The 15,420-nt window shown below is 38.0% G+C and overlaps 1 protein-coding gene across 1 annotated transcript in view; it reads left to right on the forward strand.

Moving 5' to 3' along the window:
• MAP3K15 (mitogen-activated protein kinase kinase kinase 15) overlaps positions 1-15,420 on the forward strand; it is a 96,598-nt gene that overhangs the window by 33,376 nt on the left and 47,802 nt on the right. Inside the window, 3 exon segments of the mRNA XM_042458397.1 lie at positions 3,624-3,817; positions 5,662-5,830; positions 9,348-9,454. Of these exon segments, the coding sequence (XP_042314331.1) occupies positions 3,624-3,817; positions 5,662-5,830; positions 9,348-9,454 (470 nt within the window).

Raw genomic sequence — 15,420 nt, forward strand, 5'->3', positions numbered from 1 at the left:
AAGAAATTAAATGTTTGTTATTTTTTGAAAAACTGAGAACTTTTGCCAAGTTATGAGGTTTGCAAAAAGTTAGAAGTTGAAAACATCAATAGAACAAATGTTATTACCATGTAATCATTGTAGCCAGCATAGAAGTGGTTTGAATATTGGACTATGACTCTGTAGGCCAGGGTTTGATTCCTTGCTTGAACAGAAGAACATAAAAACTCACTGAGTTACCTTGAGCAAGTCACATTCCCTCAGCCTCAGTAAATGGCAATGTCAAATACCCTCTGAATAAACTTGCCAAGAAAACTCTATGATAGGGTCTTGGAGGCACACAACAATAACAGTCTACATTTATTCACTTGCACAAAGCCCAAGTCTTTGAATACTGGAAACATCAGGCATTACATATCACAATTTCTTCATGGGAACTGAGAAAAATCCAGCTCCATACTCCTACACTGTTACTTTTGTCTTGTGGAAAGTGGCATGTATGAAGAGGTATGGCTTTTGTTTGCATGAACATTCTCCCTGTGAGCAACAACACTGGGAAGTCAGGATTCTTGCTGACATGAAAAAATGTCTGTGCAAACAGGAATTTCTCCCCTTCAAATACAAGATTTTATTCATCATTTTGCAATACCGCCCCCAATATTTTATCCAGGAAAACAATCAAATGAAAAAGGTTTGAGGGAGGGTTTCCCCACTGAAATATTATTTTATTTTATCTTATTTACTGGCCTTCACCTCTTTAACAATCACCTTTTGCTGTTAATAGTTGATATTACTCCAGCCTAACAGTTTGAGGGTTACTTGTTAATGGTTGTCTAGTTCTATAGATTGTGAAGAAAGTGGCACAGTTATCATGGGACTATAACATTTTGGCTACAGATTATTGATTTTGTAGTCTCTTATACATACATATCTCCTTACACATGGGAAATTAGTACATTAGGAAGAAGACTGAACTTATCTACCATATGACATTACATCAGTAATGTAATTTTCCTTGTGACAGTGGATCACAAGTATCAGAATGTGTATCAGATCACAAGTGGTATCAGAGCCAACATGATGTAGTGATATGAGTGTTGGACTATGACTCTGGAGAACAGCATTTGAATCTCTGCTCAGCCGTGGGTGACCTTGGGCAAGTGACACTCTTTCAGCCTTTGAAGAAGGCAAAGGCAAACCCCATTTCAATAAGCTGTGCCAAGAAAACCCCATGATAGAGTTGCCTTAGGGTTGATATAAGTCAGAAATTAGTAGGAGGCACACAACAACAATAATAATGAGAATACAGTATGTAGGTTAACTAGGTAGATGTCCATTTTGACCTAAATATGCATGCCCTCCTCATAAACAGTAGGAAACACAGTTCCTCAAATTAAAATGATAACTAGGAGAAGAAATCCGATAGTTACTGTTTAATTCAGTAGGAGAGAACCTGTGGCACTTCAGAGCTTAGCAGAGCTTGAAAAAGTTAGGAATTGTAATTCCCAGAGTTTTCAAATTGTAGCTTCTGGGAGCTGTAGTACAAAAACTACCCAGAGCTTTCACTACTTAATAGATTGGGAGTGGGTCACAGAATACTGTGGTCTTCCCTCAAATCTCCCTTTTCTTCTACCATTCTAATGCTATGAGCAAATGTTAACAAACTTTATATTGGCGGGTTACAGACGGGCAGGGGAAGATGTCTTGAAGGTGTATTCTGCTGAATATGGAGCCTCCAGACCGCCCGCCCTGGGGGCGTGGCTCAGGTGTATGGGGCTTCCACACGGGGGGCAGTGAAGACGCCTCATCTGGGGCCGTTTCTGACCCGTAGCTTCCATACCGCCGCCTCGCAGGACGCTGCAAAGAGAGAGGCAGCTTCCGCACGGGCGGCCAAAAACGCGGCTTTTTTTCTTTTGCCGGCTGGCGGATGCGCAGCTGCAGCGGTCAGCACCGGCAGCAGAAAGCATATGTGCACATTTAAAGCGCCCAGGCCCCTTTAAACTTTTTCCCTCGCCCTACCCAAGAACAACGGTGGTCTCCTGCCAGCTGGTGATCAGCTGGTGTTGGCATCCTTGTCTGCTTGCACGTTGCCAGTGTCACCAGCATCATGGATGCCTCCTCTTCTTTGGTCCCCGCGCTCTTGCTGAATCTGCAATGCACAGCCACAGCTGTTGCCGCTGCCACCGCTGTCCCCCTGCCATCCCCCATCACCTGCCTTGTACATATGTAAATATTTACAGTTTTAGCGTTTTTTTTATTGTTAGGTGAAAATGGCGCAGGAATGTGTGTAGGGGTTCACTTTAAATTCCAAACTTTCCACAATTCTAGCAGCGCATGCGTACATGTTGCTCTAGGGTTAGGGTTACAAGCATTAAAATAGAGTGCAGCTGTGCTGCAGCTTCCACATCTGCATGGCATCTGACGCTCTAATTAGAGCCTCGGTGCAAACTGCGCATGTTCCAGGACCCTGACTCATTATGCGACACAGCTGACTCGGAGCCTTTAAATGGGCAACTTAAATTAGCGGCGTAACAATTCTGGCGTACCGGTGTAGCAGCTTATATACGGAGATGCGCAGTTGCGCAGTATATAGAAAAGAAGCGGAAAAAAGCAGCACCTTTTTAATGCCGCTTCTTCCCTCTTGGGGCGTGCAGGCGGCGCGTTCATGGCGGCATTCAGGTAAGGGCCGTCTAAAGGCTATACCTTCATGGCGTCATGAGCACACCCCTTTTTGCCCGTCTGTAACCCGCCATTGTTATGATTGGGTTTTCTTCATGAAGAGCATTTGTGGGTTTGCTCATTTTAGTTCAAACCTTATTTATAATAATTGCTAACTAAGGTTAATGTTGGGATTAATATAAAATTTGGCAATGGTAAACACTGAGGAAGAATTTGTACAAGGGTCAGAAATAAGACTGAAGAGGTTGGGGAGGTAGTGCATGGTTTACTGTTAATTCTTGAAGACTCAATAGTGTAATTTTATGCATGTATGTCCTGGAGCAAATCCCACTGGGTTTAGTGGGCTTTACTTCAAAATAAGCCATATATAGCAGGGATGGGAAACCTGTGGTCCTCTACTTTTTTTGGGATGTAATTGCAGTTTGACCCTAGTCCAGTTTTGCCTGTTGGGTGGAATGATAGGAGTTACAGTCCTATAATGTCTGTAGGATGTCATTTAAGAGTGTGTCTGCACCCTGATTGATCCCACTATCTACAATATCTGCCTTAAGACTATGTCTCTCCCCCTTCCATTTCATTGTCACTCAGCACTGGTGTCTCATTTTATAACTGAGCCTGAGCTTCCTTTGGTGACAAGATTATAATCAGTACTTTGGAAACATTAGACATTTTCAAGATGGCATTTGGAACTGTGTAACTTTACTTGCAAGTATTTTTTTGTTTCAAGTGTGTGTTTTCTCTATAAAATTAATCACAAGTTTTTCATTGTTTCCTGTGAGCCGCTGAGCAGACTATGCATGGATTGCAAACCAAGCATTTGAAATGTATGTGAGAATGCTGCATATGTGTCTGCATACATTGTAGTCCATTGTTTGCCCCATGCTTCCTGAGAAGTTTCAAACTGAGAATTGTCATGGTTATTATTGCCACTTTGTTCTAATAGTTGAATGCCTTGTCTTCTTTAGGCTTCAAGTGGCAATTATTACTTCATTCCGTACATTGTAACACCCTGTGCTGATTATTTTTGCTGTGAAAGTGATGCCCAGCGGAGAGCCTCTGAGTATATGCAGCCTAACTGGGACACTATCCTGGGGCCTCTCTGTGTTCCTCTGATGGACAGGTTTATCAGCCTTCTCAAGGACATACATGTCACATCATGGTAATTTTTACCACTTTTTTCTTTCTTACTTACTTACACTGGGTGTGTGTTAAGAAGTCCCATCTGCTTTCTCTGCCTAATATATTCAGCATGATCTTAATTTCATAACAAATTGTATCTCTCTCATGCAGCTGTTGTAGTAAACTCACCATAGTGAGTTATGATTATTTTCTGAAGTAACACTGATCAGCAAGTAGTATCAGGGTTGACAAAGTAGCCCTTGGGAGAAGATGCAGATATAAATAAACCTAATATGAATTTCAATGCCCATGGTTGAAATAAGATGCTTTGAAACTTGTATTTTTCCAAGCGGGTCATGTATGTTAGTCCAGCAAAGCTGTAACTTAACCCTGGCAGAACCAACTGTACCTATCTCACAGCCATTTGTAAGAGGCTTCACAATTTTCCCAGTAGCAAATATTATGTATACAACTCATCACTTACTTAATACTGCTTATTTGCTCCTGGTGAAATGCTTGTTAGCTTGCTCATTAAACAGACTGAGGACAGCCAGTTGAGAGAAGGGGACTTGCAAATCACATCTTGGTTAGAGATAAGAAGTAGGATTCATGGAAACCATTAACCCTGTGTAATTAAATACACATAGAGATACTGTAATTAATGTCTGTTATATTTATCTTGCATTTCTTATTCAGCTGTGTTATGGGTCTAAATGTTTTGTCAGTCTCATTTGCCTTAGGCTGGGATTCCTTTTCATAAGTGACATGTTTTTAAAAAATGTTCTACACCTCCTAGCAGAGCTGACCTCTTGTTGTTTTTGCTGTGTGCCTTCAAGTCACTTCTGACTTAGGGTGACCCTAAGATGAACCAGTTACGGGGTTTCCTGGGGCTGAGAGTGTGTGACTCAGTTTCTGTGGCTGAGCTGGGAGTCAAACCTTGATCTACAGAGTCAATTGAGCCACATCACCATTACAGAGTTTGTTGTTGTTGTGTACCTTCAAGTCATTTTTTGACTTAAGGCTCTCAGAGCACTGTTGGACAAAGCAAGGGAACTGCCTCAGGCAACAAATTCAACAACATTTTTTTAGTAGATCTTTCTGGGGCTGCTGACAGTTCCCCTCCCCAATTAGAAATCAAAGGAGAGTGTCTTGTCAATCCTGTTCCCCTAAACTGGCCTGCTAGCCTTAGATATGCCATCCCCAATGTCAAACAATGGTTCAACTGGCAACCCAGTACAACTTCTATGTGTGATACATAGGGGGAAAGGGGCACACCATCATGTCCTTCATCTCAGGCAACAAAACATCATAGGCCAGCAGTCCTGCTTCCTACTCATTTCATACTGTGATGATAAATGATTGACTGCATTTAATATGCAAAAGGCAGACCGTTTTGGGGGTAGTATTGTTGAGACTTCAGACAGTTACCTATCTTCTGAACATGCGGGTGTTGAAGAATAAAATATATTTCAGAAGGTTTTGTGTTGTCTTTGTCTCCTCCATTGTTATCACCACCACCACCACCATCATTATCATTATATCTCTCATCTATTCTTTAATAGAATAAAATGGTATATGAGTCTTTCCTCTGAGAATGTGGATCAAGGTCAGGTTGAGATGTCCACATACAACTGATCTCCCCTTCTCTCCATTCATTTATGGTCCCCATTATGACATCTGCAGACAGAAGACACAGCATCTCTATGCTTCTGACGTTCTGAAATAGTTTTTAATACCAATATTTGCCATCCTTGCAGGTATCCATCAACAGTGACCATACCATAGAAATGAAATTTTACTGTTTTGTTTCAGCGTTTGAGTTAAAAACTAGTCCTACAGCACGATTTAAGTGACATATTTTCTAACTATGCTTAATTTTTTTAGTACATATTATAAAGAAACTCTGTTAAATGACATCAGAAAAGCAAGAGAGAAATACCAAGGAGAAGAATTGGCCAAAGAACTGACTAGGATTAAACTTCGTATGGATAATACTGAAGTCTTGACTTCTGATATTGTAATCAACTTACTTCTGTCATATCGAGATATTCAGGTATATTACTTTTGTTATAAAATACATAAAGCTCATTTGTTAATATTATTTTAGCAGGTTTTTCCAGCAGTTTATTTCAATTTTTTTAAAAAGACAATTCATTTGCAGTATTTTTATGTAACGTGGGACTTGCAAATTGAAAACTACTTATTTTCTTTTTTAAATTTTTAAATTTTATTAATTAAAAAAGACATTATACAAACATATAGACTGAACATTTCAAAATTCATATTACACAATACAGTGGTACCTCGGGATACGAATTACCCAGGTTACGAATTTTTCGGGATACGAATAAATCCCATAGGGATTTATTGTTTCGGGTTACGAAGGTTTTTTCGGGTTACGAAAAAACCCTGGCGCTGTTTAAATGGAGCCGCGGCAGAGCCGCGGCTTTTTTCCCCATTAGCGCCTATGGCAATTCGGGTTACGAAGGTTTTTCGGGTTACGAAATTAGCCGCGGAACGAATTAATTTCGTAACCCGAGGGAGCACTGTAATATTTTATCTGAATTCCTTTCTTCTTCTTGATCTTCTTCACCCTTCATTCTTCTTCTCCTTCTCTTCTTAATTTCGTCCATGTAACTTCCCTTTCTCATTCTCTCACTCACTTTCTTTTTCTTTCACTTTCCCTCTGATCCTTCTGTCTCTATCTTTCCTAATCTCCTTTCATTCTCCTCTCCTGCTCTACCTTCCTTTTCTATCATCCTATATTTCATTACTCTTACCCTCAACTACATACCCTTACCCTCAGCTATATACACTCCCTCTTCTACATCTCTTCCCAATGCTCAACTTTCAGAAGAAGAGGGAAAAAAGAAGAAAAAGATAATAAATTTCTTATCCTCACAAAAATCTTATACAAATTTATAAAAAAACCAAAAAAATCAGTAATGAATAAAGAAAACATAACAAAGCAAAACAGACAAAAACATTTCTTCGTTCACTTCCTCGCTTTTTACTGCTTCTATTCCAGAAATTCTTTTGTGCCCTCCCTATAGTTCCCATTATACCTCTTTGCCATTGTACTTCACTCCTATACTTTCCCTCTTAATACCGATCTGAATCTCCACTTAAGTCCATTTATTTACTTCTTATTTCTCTGTTGTTCTAACTGTAATCTTACATTTCTACTCTGAATTCATAGTTCAACAACCATTTCCTTAAATTTAACCTGTGACTTTAAAGAGCTAAAACATCCTAACATACCTTTAATAAATCAATTTTTATTCCTTTAATGCTAAAATTGCCATGTTCCCCCACTGATCTCCCAAGAATTTAATTACCATATCCCAATCCTTATAAATTTTTTCTAGTGTATTCTCTTTTAATAATTGGGTTAATTTGTCTGCCTCTATGACATCATACAATCTCCACATCCAATCCTCTTTTGTGGGTATAAACTCCTTTTTCCAGTTTTGGGCAAAAACGATTCTAGCTATAGTGATCAAATAAAATAATATTTTCCCAAATTTTTTTACAAGATCCTCATCCAACATTCCCAATAAGTAAATCTAAGGCCTTAATTCTATTTTAGTCCCTAGCATTTTGTTAATTGTCTTATTGATCATATTCCAATATTTTGCTGCCAATCTACACTTCCACCAACAATGGAAGAAAGTTCCAGAAGATTTATTACATTTCCAACAAGTATATTTTGTATTTTGTAAATTCTAACTAATTTATCTGGAGAGATGTACCATCTATAATATAATTTATACCAGTTTTCTTTTATGTTTTGTGATACTGTATATTTTAATCTTCTTGTACACATTTTGTCCCATTGATCCATATTTATGGGGTGTCCAATATCTATAGCCCATTTTACCATCACTTCTTTTACTACCTCATCCTCCATTTGGGATTCCAGCAGTTTCCCACATAACCTCCCTATCATTCTCTTCTTTTTTCTTAATAATATTTCTTCTAATTCTGTCTTATTTTCTGCTATTCCTTGATTTTTTGTATCTATTTTAACTCTTTCATAAAGTTGTCTATATTGAAACCATTCGAGATTAAATCCTTTGTCTTCTAGTACACTGGTACCCCGGGATACGAATGCGCCGCCTTACGAAATTTCCGGGTTACGAAAAAAATCCATTCAAAAAAACTGTTCCGGGTTACGAAGGTTATTTCGGGTTACGAAAAAATTTTTTGGTGCTTTTCGGCGCTATTTCACACGAAATCGCGGCTTTTCCCCATTAGCGCCAATGAGTTTTTCGCCTTACGAAGTATTCCGGGTTACGAAAGCGGCGGCGGAACGAATTAATTTCGTAACCCGGGGTACCCCTGTACTTCTTGTTTTACTATTTTGAACTCCCTTGTTCAAATCTTTATATAAACACCACTTTTCATCTCTATCCATTTCCTTTCTATAAAACGCTTCTTGTGGTGATAACCACATAGGGATTTTGTTCATTATTTTGTTCTTATGCTTTTTCCAGAGCAACAAGAGGGATTTTCTTACACAATGATTATTAAATATTTTATTAATTTTTTCTTTTTCATACGCAAGATATGCAAGTAAACCAAATTTAATACCCTCTCCTTCTAATTCTAAAAGTCTATTATCTTCTAATTTTAACCAGTCTTTGATCCATTCCAACCCACATGCTTCAAAATATAATTTGAGATCAGGTAAAGCCAATCCTCCTCTATTTTTACAATCTTGTAATATTTTGAATCTTACTCTGGGTTTTTTTTTGCCTTGTCAGATAAATTTTGAAATATCTTTATGCCATTCCAGAAAGGGCTTTTGGTTAATTATAATAGGTATCATTTGAAATAAATAAAACATTCTTGGTAATATGGCCATTTTAATCACAAAAATTCTTCCTAAAAGAGAGAGCTTTAAATTGTTCCATTTAATTAAATCTTTTTTTATTTCTTTCCAAATTTTTGTATAATTATTCTCATATAATTTGTTAGGAAAACTACTTATTTTCAAATCTGAGTTTCATTTAATGTTTCCTCCTACTCAGTGCCCTTCAGTTTGTAATTACACACACTGTAACCAAAAGATAATCTATAAGGTGGCTTTCCAAAATTTCACTATATTCCTGTTTCCAGGTTGGCAATAGAATAATGATTGAAGAGAAATGTCAACTAGAAGGTGATTCTTTATTCTCAGGCAAGGAAAGATTATTTTTAGGATTGCATTGGTTTTTAATTCTTGGACTGCACAGAATTGTGTTTAATCCTTGTAGTCAGAGTATATTTTGCCCATAGATTTAGTTCTAAGATTATGTGGTCATTTAGGAGAATGAGAAAGCTTGAAAAATTACTGTTTGGGCTACAGGTCCTAGAAACATCCACTCCACATGGCCACTATCCATACTGGCTGGGGGACACAGAATTGTAGTGCAAAAAAGTAACCTTTTTGAGCACAGGAGAAAGACTATATGCATCTTCCATAAGAGTTGTGGTAATTTTTAGCCAAGTTAGACACAAAAAATTATGTTCTAACTGATTTTTGCTTATTAATACTTACTTTAATTATCCTTTTAAAATGTTATTAGGACTATGATGCTATGGTAAAGCTGGTTGAGACACTGGAAATGCTCCCTACCTGTGATCTGGCAGATCAGCATAATATCAAATTTCACTATGCATTTGCACTGAATCGGTAAGATTAAATCCTGATGCATGCATTTGTGATCATTAGAAAAGGAGAATTAGTCCATCAGTCAAAATGGCACTTACAGTTTAAACTATAATTGCAACCACAAATTGATACATTAATTATTTGGAAAATGGCTGAAAAGTCCTTTTCTGCTCCCTGCTTCTTTCTACTTAGATTGCTAACTTTACAGCCACTGCTAATATATATTTTAAAACCTTTCTTATTTGAGGAAAAACTCTTTGAACTTCTTTCTACAGAAGTATGCAAAGGAATCTTGTAGCACCTTTGAGGCTAACTGAGCAATATATAATAATAATAATATAATAATAATAATAACTGTTGTCAACCGCCCGGATTGGTTTGCCATAGGGTGGTAAAGTTAGCAATCTAACCATGACAAATAACAGTTGCTGTGACTTTTATGGCAGCATCCTCCACAGTGGCTCTGAGTGAAGATTGTCCTTTAGAAGTGTTGTGAGAGGGAAGTGACTGCCTTCCAAAGAGAAATTTTTATCCCTTCTCAGGAATTACCCTTAAGGAATTATTAAGGAAATGGGCAACTGATGTATTTATGAATACATAACAACAATCCCATTTAGTTTTCTGACTGGCCAGTGCTAAAAATGCTATTGTCACTGTCATGCTTTCCACATGTTATTTCTCTCTGGTCTCACTATCAACTATAGCCCTTTGACTATATACTGTATATCTATCTGAAATTCAGTATAATTCTTCAAGCATTTGATAAAGGCTGCATCCATATTGCAGAGATAATCCAGTCTGACACCACTTTAACTGCTAAGGGTCAAAGCTATGGAATTCTGGGAATTGTAGTTTTGTAAGACATTTAACCTTTTTTATCAGAGAACTTTGGTGGCACAATAAACTACATTGACCAGGATTCCATAGCCTTGAGCCTTGGCATTTAAAGTGGTGTCAAAGTGGATTATTTCTATAGTGTGGATGCAGCCAAAGTGGGATACAGTCCACCAAAGTTTGTGCTGTAATAAAAATGTTAGACTTTGAGATGCCATAGGACTCTTTGTGTTGTAGTAACAACTAAAAATATATTAATAATTGCAATAATAAATATTTGACATTGACCTTTGTTGTTCTCAATTTGAAATTCTGTTTTTTTCTACACACCTATTAAAACAGCTTTCTGTGACTTAGGGCCCAAACAGACAGGTCAAAATAAAGCTGCTTCAGGTCACTTTGGAGGTATGCTGTTTAAATGACACCTTAAGTGCATTTTAAGAGGCCCAAAGCTGCGCCAAAGCTGGGCTCTAGTCCTTAGGACTAGAATGTGGCTTTGGCGCGGCTTCTAGTCTCTTAGGACATGTGCATCATTTAAACAGCATACCTCCAAAGAGACCTGAAGCAGCTTTATTTTGGCCTGTCTGTTTGGGCCCTTTGTTTATTGCTGTTTGTGGATAATATAGTTAATTACTTTGCATATAATTTTTTCTTTGTTGAACATAGATGCATGCCACAATTAAATAAATCTTTATACCTAAATTATGCTCTGTGTTTACCTTACTGGTTTGCTCATCAGCCAAGCCTGTACAAAGTGTTTCATTTGAGAAAGCTAGGGAAAATTACTGTGAAGCACTTTCAGTAATGTTTTTAAATTATTCAATAATAAATAACTAAAGTTTCATTATCATAATACAACATAAGTTAGTAGATCACAATATGAAAATGGTATGTGTGCTTAAACACCATTTACTTTGTGAGTGTTTTTGTCATACTGTAGGCTCAGCTGTCCTGTATTTTCATTACTGTGCAGTCTAATGCTGAGGTCATGTTGTTTCTGTATGATAACTTGGGTAGTAAACTGTTGGTGACAGCTGTTTTCAAGCTGAAGTCATAAGCTAAATATTGTCTGTAGATGAACATGGTGAAAAGATGGTCAGATTGACTGCCAGGACTACCAAGAGCCGTTTTCAGCTGTTAGCTGAACAAAAGTGTTGACTAGTTGAACTAGCTGAACAGAAGTGTTGACTAAGAACAAAAAGTGTTGACTAGTAGGATTGCACAAATAAGCACATGATATTGCAGTCTAAAGAGAGAGAGAGACTTATAAATACAGCCTTTCTTTCTATACTGTATAAATCTCTAAATCTAAAGGAAACAAAAGAAAAACTCCATGCGATCATGTTGTTTTGCTTATGTATAATGTTATACTCACTTAACATATCGAGGTGGTGAGAAGTGAATGCCTATGTTTGGCTTCCATTGGAAGAATGTTACTGGGAAATTATAATATTTTAGTTTATTATACAGGCTAAAAACTGCTAGATGTGTATCTTCCAAATTTAAACATATGCTTAGTTTCTACTGTACCTTCTTAAAATCTCTAGGGGAGACTGATCAGCACCATAAGATTCTGATAGATCCAGAACTTAGCTCTTTGTCTCTTCCTCTTGGATTTAGATTGGTCTGTTACTCTTTTTGACTCACCAGCTAATTCTGCAGCATCTTTAGGCCCATGTAGGGCTTCATTCCTTTAATTCCTAAATAGACTATTTTAATTGTCACATGTTTAATTGTCATTTTAAGGGGGGGAGGGAAGAGTGGGTAATTTGTATAATGCATTATTATAAATTTAAAGTATAATTATTATTATTATTATTATTATTATTATTATTATTATTAACCTTTATAAAGCACTGTAAATTTACACAGCGCTGTACATACAATCTTTTTAATTGGACGGTTCCCTGCCCTCAGGCTTACAATCTAAAGAGACACGACACAGAAGGAGAAGGGAGTGGTGGTGGGGAAGGGGCCTGTCTAGTAAGATAATACATATAAAATACATAGCAATACAGGAAATGATTCAATAAAACAGACAACAAAAGAACAACAAAAAGCAAGTGACAATTATGCAATGCCTGGGAATGCTTCTCTGAACAGGATGGTCTTCAGCTCCGTTTTGAAGCTGGTTGAGGAAGTGATGGCTCTTGCTCGCGGGGGAAGAAGGTTCCAGGAGTGAGGGGCAGCAAGTGAAATGGGGCGAATCCGAGATGGGGCAGAGGAAATCCTGGGCTGGGACAGCAGACCTTGACTACCAGAACGGAGGACCCAAGTGGGAAGGTGTATAAGCCACTCAGTATAAGCCACTCAGATTGTTTGTAACAGAGAAGTGGGATAGAAATAAAAGTTTTATTTATTATTATTTATTATTTCCTTTCAGGTATTTGAGAATAATCCAGAAGGGATACCATACTATGAAATAATAATAATAATAATAATAATAATCAATTTTGTTTGTATTTTCCCGCCTCTCCCGACGGATCGAAGCGGGATTACAACCAATACATTCTATACAATAACAATTACAATAACAGTTGTCTAAATTTCATAATTTAAAACAATATATTATCTAAAAATACTATAATACAATATTAAAATGTATCATTACATCCTAAGGTGGAATTATCTTCAATTCTCTATAGAATCAGGAGGTGAGTTTTCATCAGATCTTTATAGAAAACCGGGAGGGTATGCTTGCCAAAAGAGATCAGTTTTTAATGCCTTCTTAAAGGCGTCTAAGGTAGGAATGAGTCGGATCTCTTCTGGAAGGTTATTGCAAAGCATGGGGCCATAGCTGTGTATGCTCTTTGGGAAGTAGTTGCTAGTCTAATTTTTGTACGATCCAATAAATTCTTCCCATTTGTTCTGAGAGTGCAGGGCGGATTATGTAGGGAGAGGCGTTCCCTCAAGTAACTTGGGCCCAAGCCATGTAGGGCTTTAAAGGTAATAACCAACATTTTATATTGTGCCTGAAAGCTAATTGGCAACCAGTGTAAAGATTTTAATACAGGTGTTATGTGGTCTGACCTGGAAGTTCCAGTGACCAACCTGGCTGCTGCATTTTGAACTGATTGAAGCTTCCGAACTTGGTACAAAGGTAGCCCCATTAAGGTGCATTACAGAAGTCTAAAAGAGAGATTATCGGTGCATGTATGACAGTTTCAAGGTCCTTTCGGTCCAGGTAGGGATGCAGTTGGCGTATCAGCTAAAACTGGTACCAAGCACTCCTGGTCATCACATCCACTTGAGATGATAACTGTAGAGATGAGTCCAGGAGTACAGTGGTACCCCGGGATACGAATTGATCGCGTTACGAAATTTCCGGGGTACGAAAAAGTTAGCTTGGAAAAAACTGTTCCGGGTAACGAAAGATTTTTCGGGTTACGAAATTTTTTTCGGTGTGTTTCGGCGCTTTTTGGCACGAAATTTAAAAGCGAAGCGCGGCTAGCGGCTTTCCAGCGCTAGCGGAAAGCCTTTTTTCGGGTTGCGAAATCTTTCGGGTTACGAACGGCGCCGCGGAACGAATTAAATTCGTAACCCGGGGTACCACTGTACTCCCAAACTGCGGACTTTGTCCTTTAGGAGAAATGTGACCCCGTCCAGGACTGGATGACAAAGCTCTGTCCCTGGACTTGGGATACTTATCACAAGTACCTCTGTTTTCTCTGGATTCATTTTGAATCTGTTTTACCTCATCCAGCCCATTACTGACCCTAAGCAGGCATCCAGAGGAGAGATGCCATCCTTAGTCACTGTATCAGTCGGAGACGTAGAGAGGTAGACCTGGGTGTCATTCCTAGATTTAGTTCATATGACTACCAAAGAAAATAATGTTCTGGCCACAATTAACTCTGTCTTTTCCAGACTCATAACAACAAATACCCGGCACAGCTTAGGATCTAGAAGGCAACTTTTAGCACGTTCAAAGACTTGTGTACAATTGTAATGTTTTAAAGTTTTTAAAGACTCCCATCTCTGCTTATCATACCTGATTTGGGGTGTTGCCTTAAAGTATTGTGAGAACATAGGTCCCCTGCCAAGTGGCAGTGGAACCGCACTATGTGGAATCCCATATGTATCATTCCACACCTACCCAACAAGCAGGCTAGGAAAATTGGTTTCTATAAACTGGCAGATGGGTCAAATGGTGCTCGGACCAGGACCCATACTGGGCCAAATGTCTTCAGTAATAACTAATAAAAGTGTGGACTTTTCATTCCATCAAATATTGATGGAGTTCATTTCTTACCAGATAGAGCCTGACAGTTGCTGAAGGTCCACAGGTGCTAGTTGATGTTCAAGATTCAATGCATGCTACAAATAGTGTGCTGGGCTTTGTCTGACAAATGTGGCAGCTGTTTACTGCCTTTCCAGAAAACCACACATTCCTTTACATCCAAGTAACTCTACAATGTGTGTACAATTATATTATTGGACATTAGAGTTGTATGTTGATTTGACAATGTGTACACAACTTTAGTTCCACTCTAAATGGCCGTGTTTGGTCATCGTCAGCATGTAGATAATCCGATGTAAGACAACTAGAGATTTCTGTTCATTCTATAATTAAATAACATGGGATACATGAAAATAACTTAATGTAATGGGTTTTTCTTGAAATTGGGCATATATTTGTAATCTGTATAAATGTATTTCTTTGTGGATATTACAGTATTTTGACACGGACAGACGAATGCTTTGCACAGTGATCCTGTAGATTATTCTTGGATTTATTATCTTTTGATTGATTCAGAAGCTGAGACAATATTTCCTTTTCAAGATAGGAATGAAAAATGTTTGCACGCCACTGACTTGTCTGACATCACAAATAGAACTGTTTTAAAATATAAGCATCTTTCCTAGATACCTTGGTATCAGCAGCTCATCAGCCGATCAGATAACTTATTTGAACTTTGTTGGAGATTAACAGGATGTTTTGAAGTGGCTTTTAAGCTGCAAAGTGGTGTTTGCTTTTTACTTGCAAATAGTTTTCTTCTATTCACATGGATGTGTCATTTTTATGTCAACATGGAAAATGAGTTTTATGTTCATTTAACCGAGATTTGCATCTCCATTTATTCAGATAGGGACTCAAAGTAGCACTCTTAATGAAAAAAAAACTCCATAACGTTCAGCATGCTGGACTCCTT

The sequence above is a fragment of the Sceloporus undulatus genome, chromosome 3, assembly GCF_019175285.1.
Source record: "Sceloporus undulatus isolate JIND9_A2432 ecotype Alabama chromosome 3, SceUnd_v1.1, whole genome shotgun sequence".
In the NCBI taxonomy this organism is placed as follows: Eukaryota; Metazoa; Chordata; class Lepidosauria; order Squamata; family Phrynosomatidae; genus Sceloporus; species Sceloporus undulatus.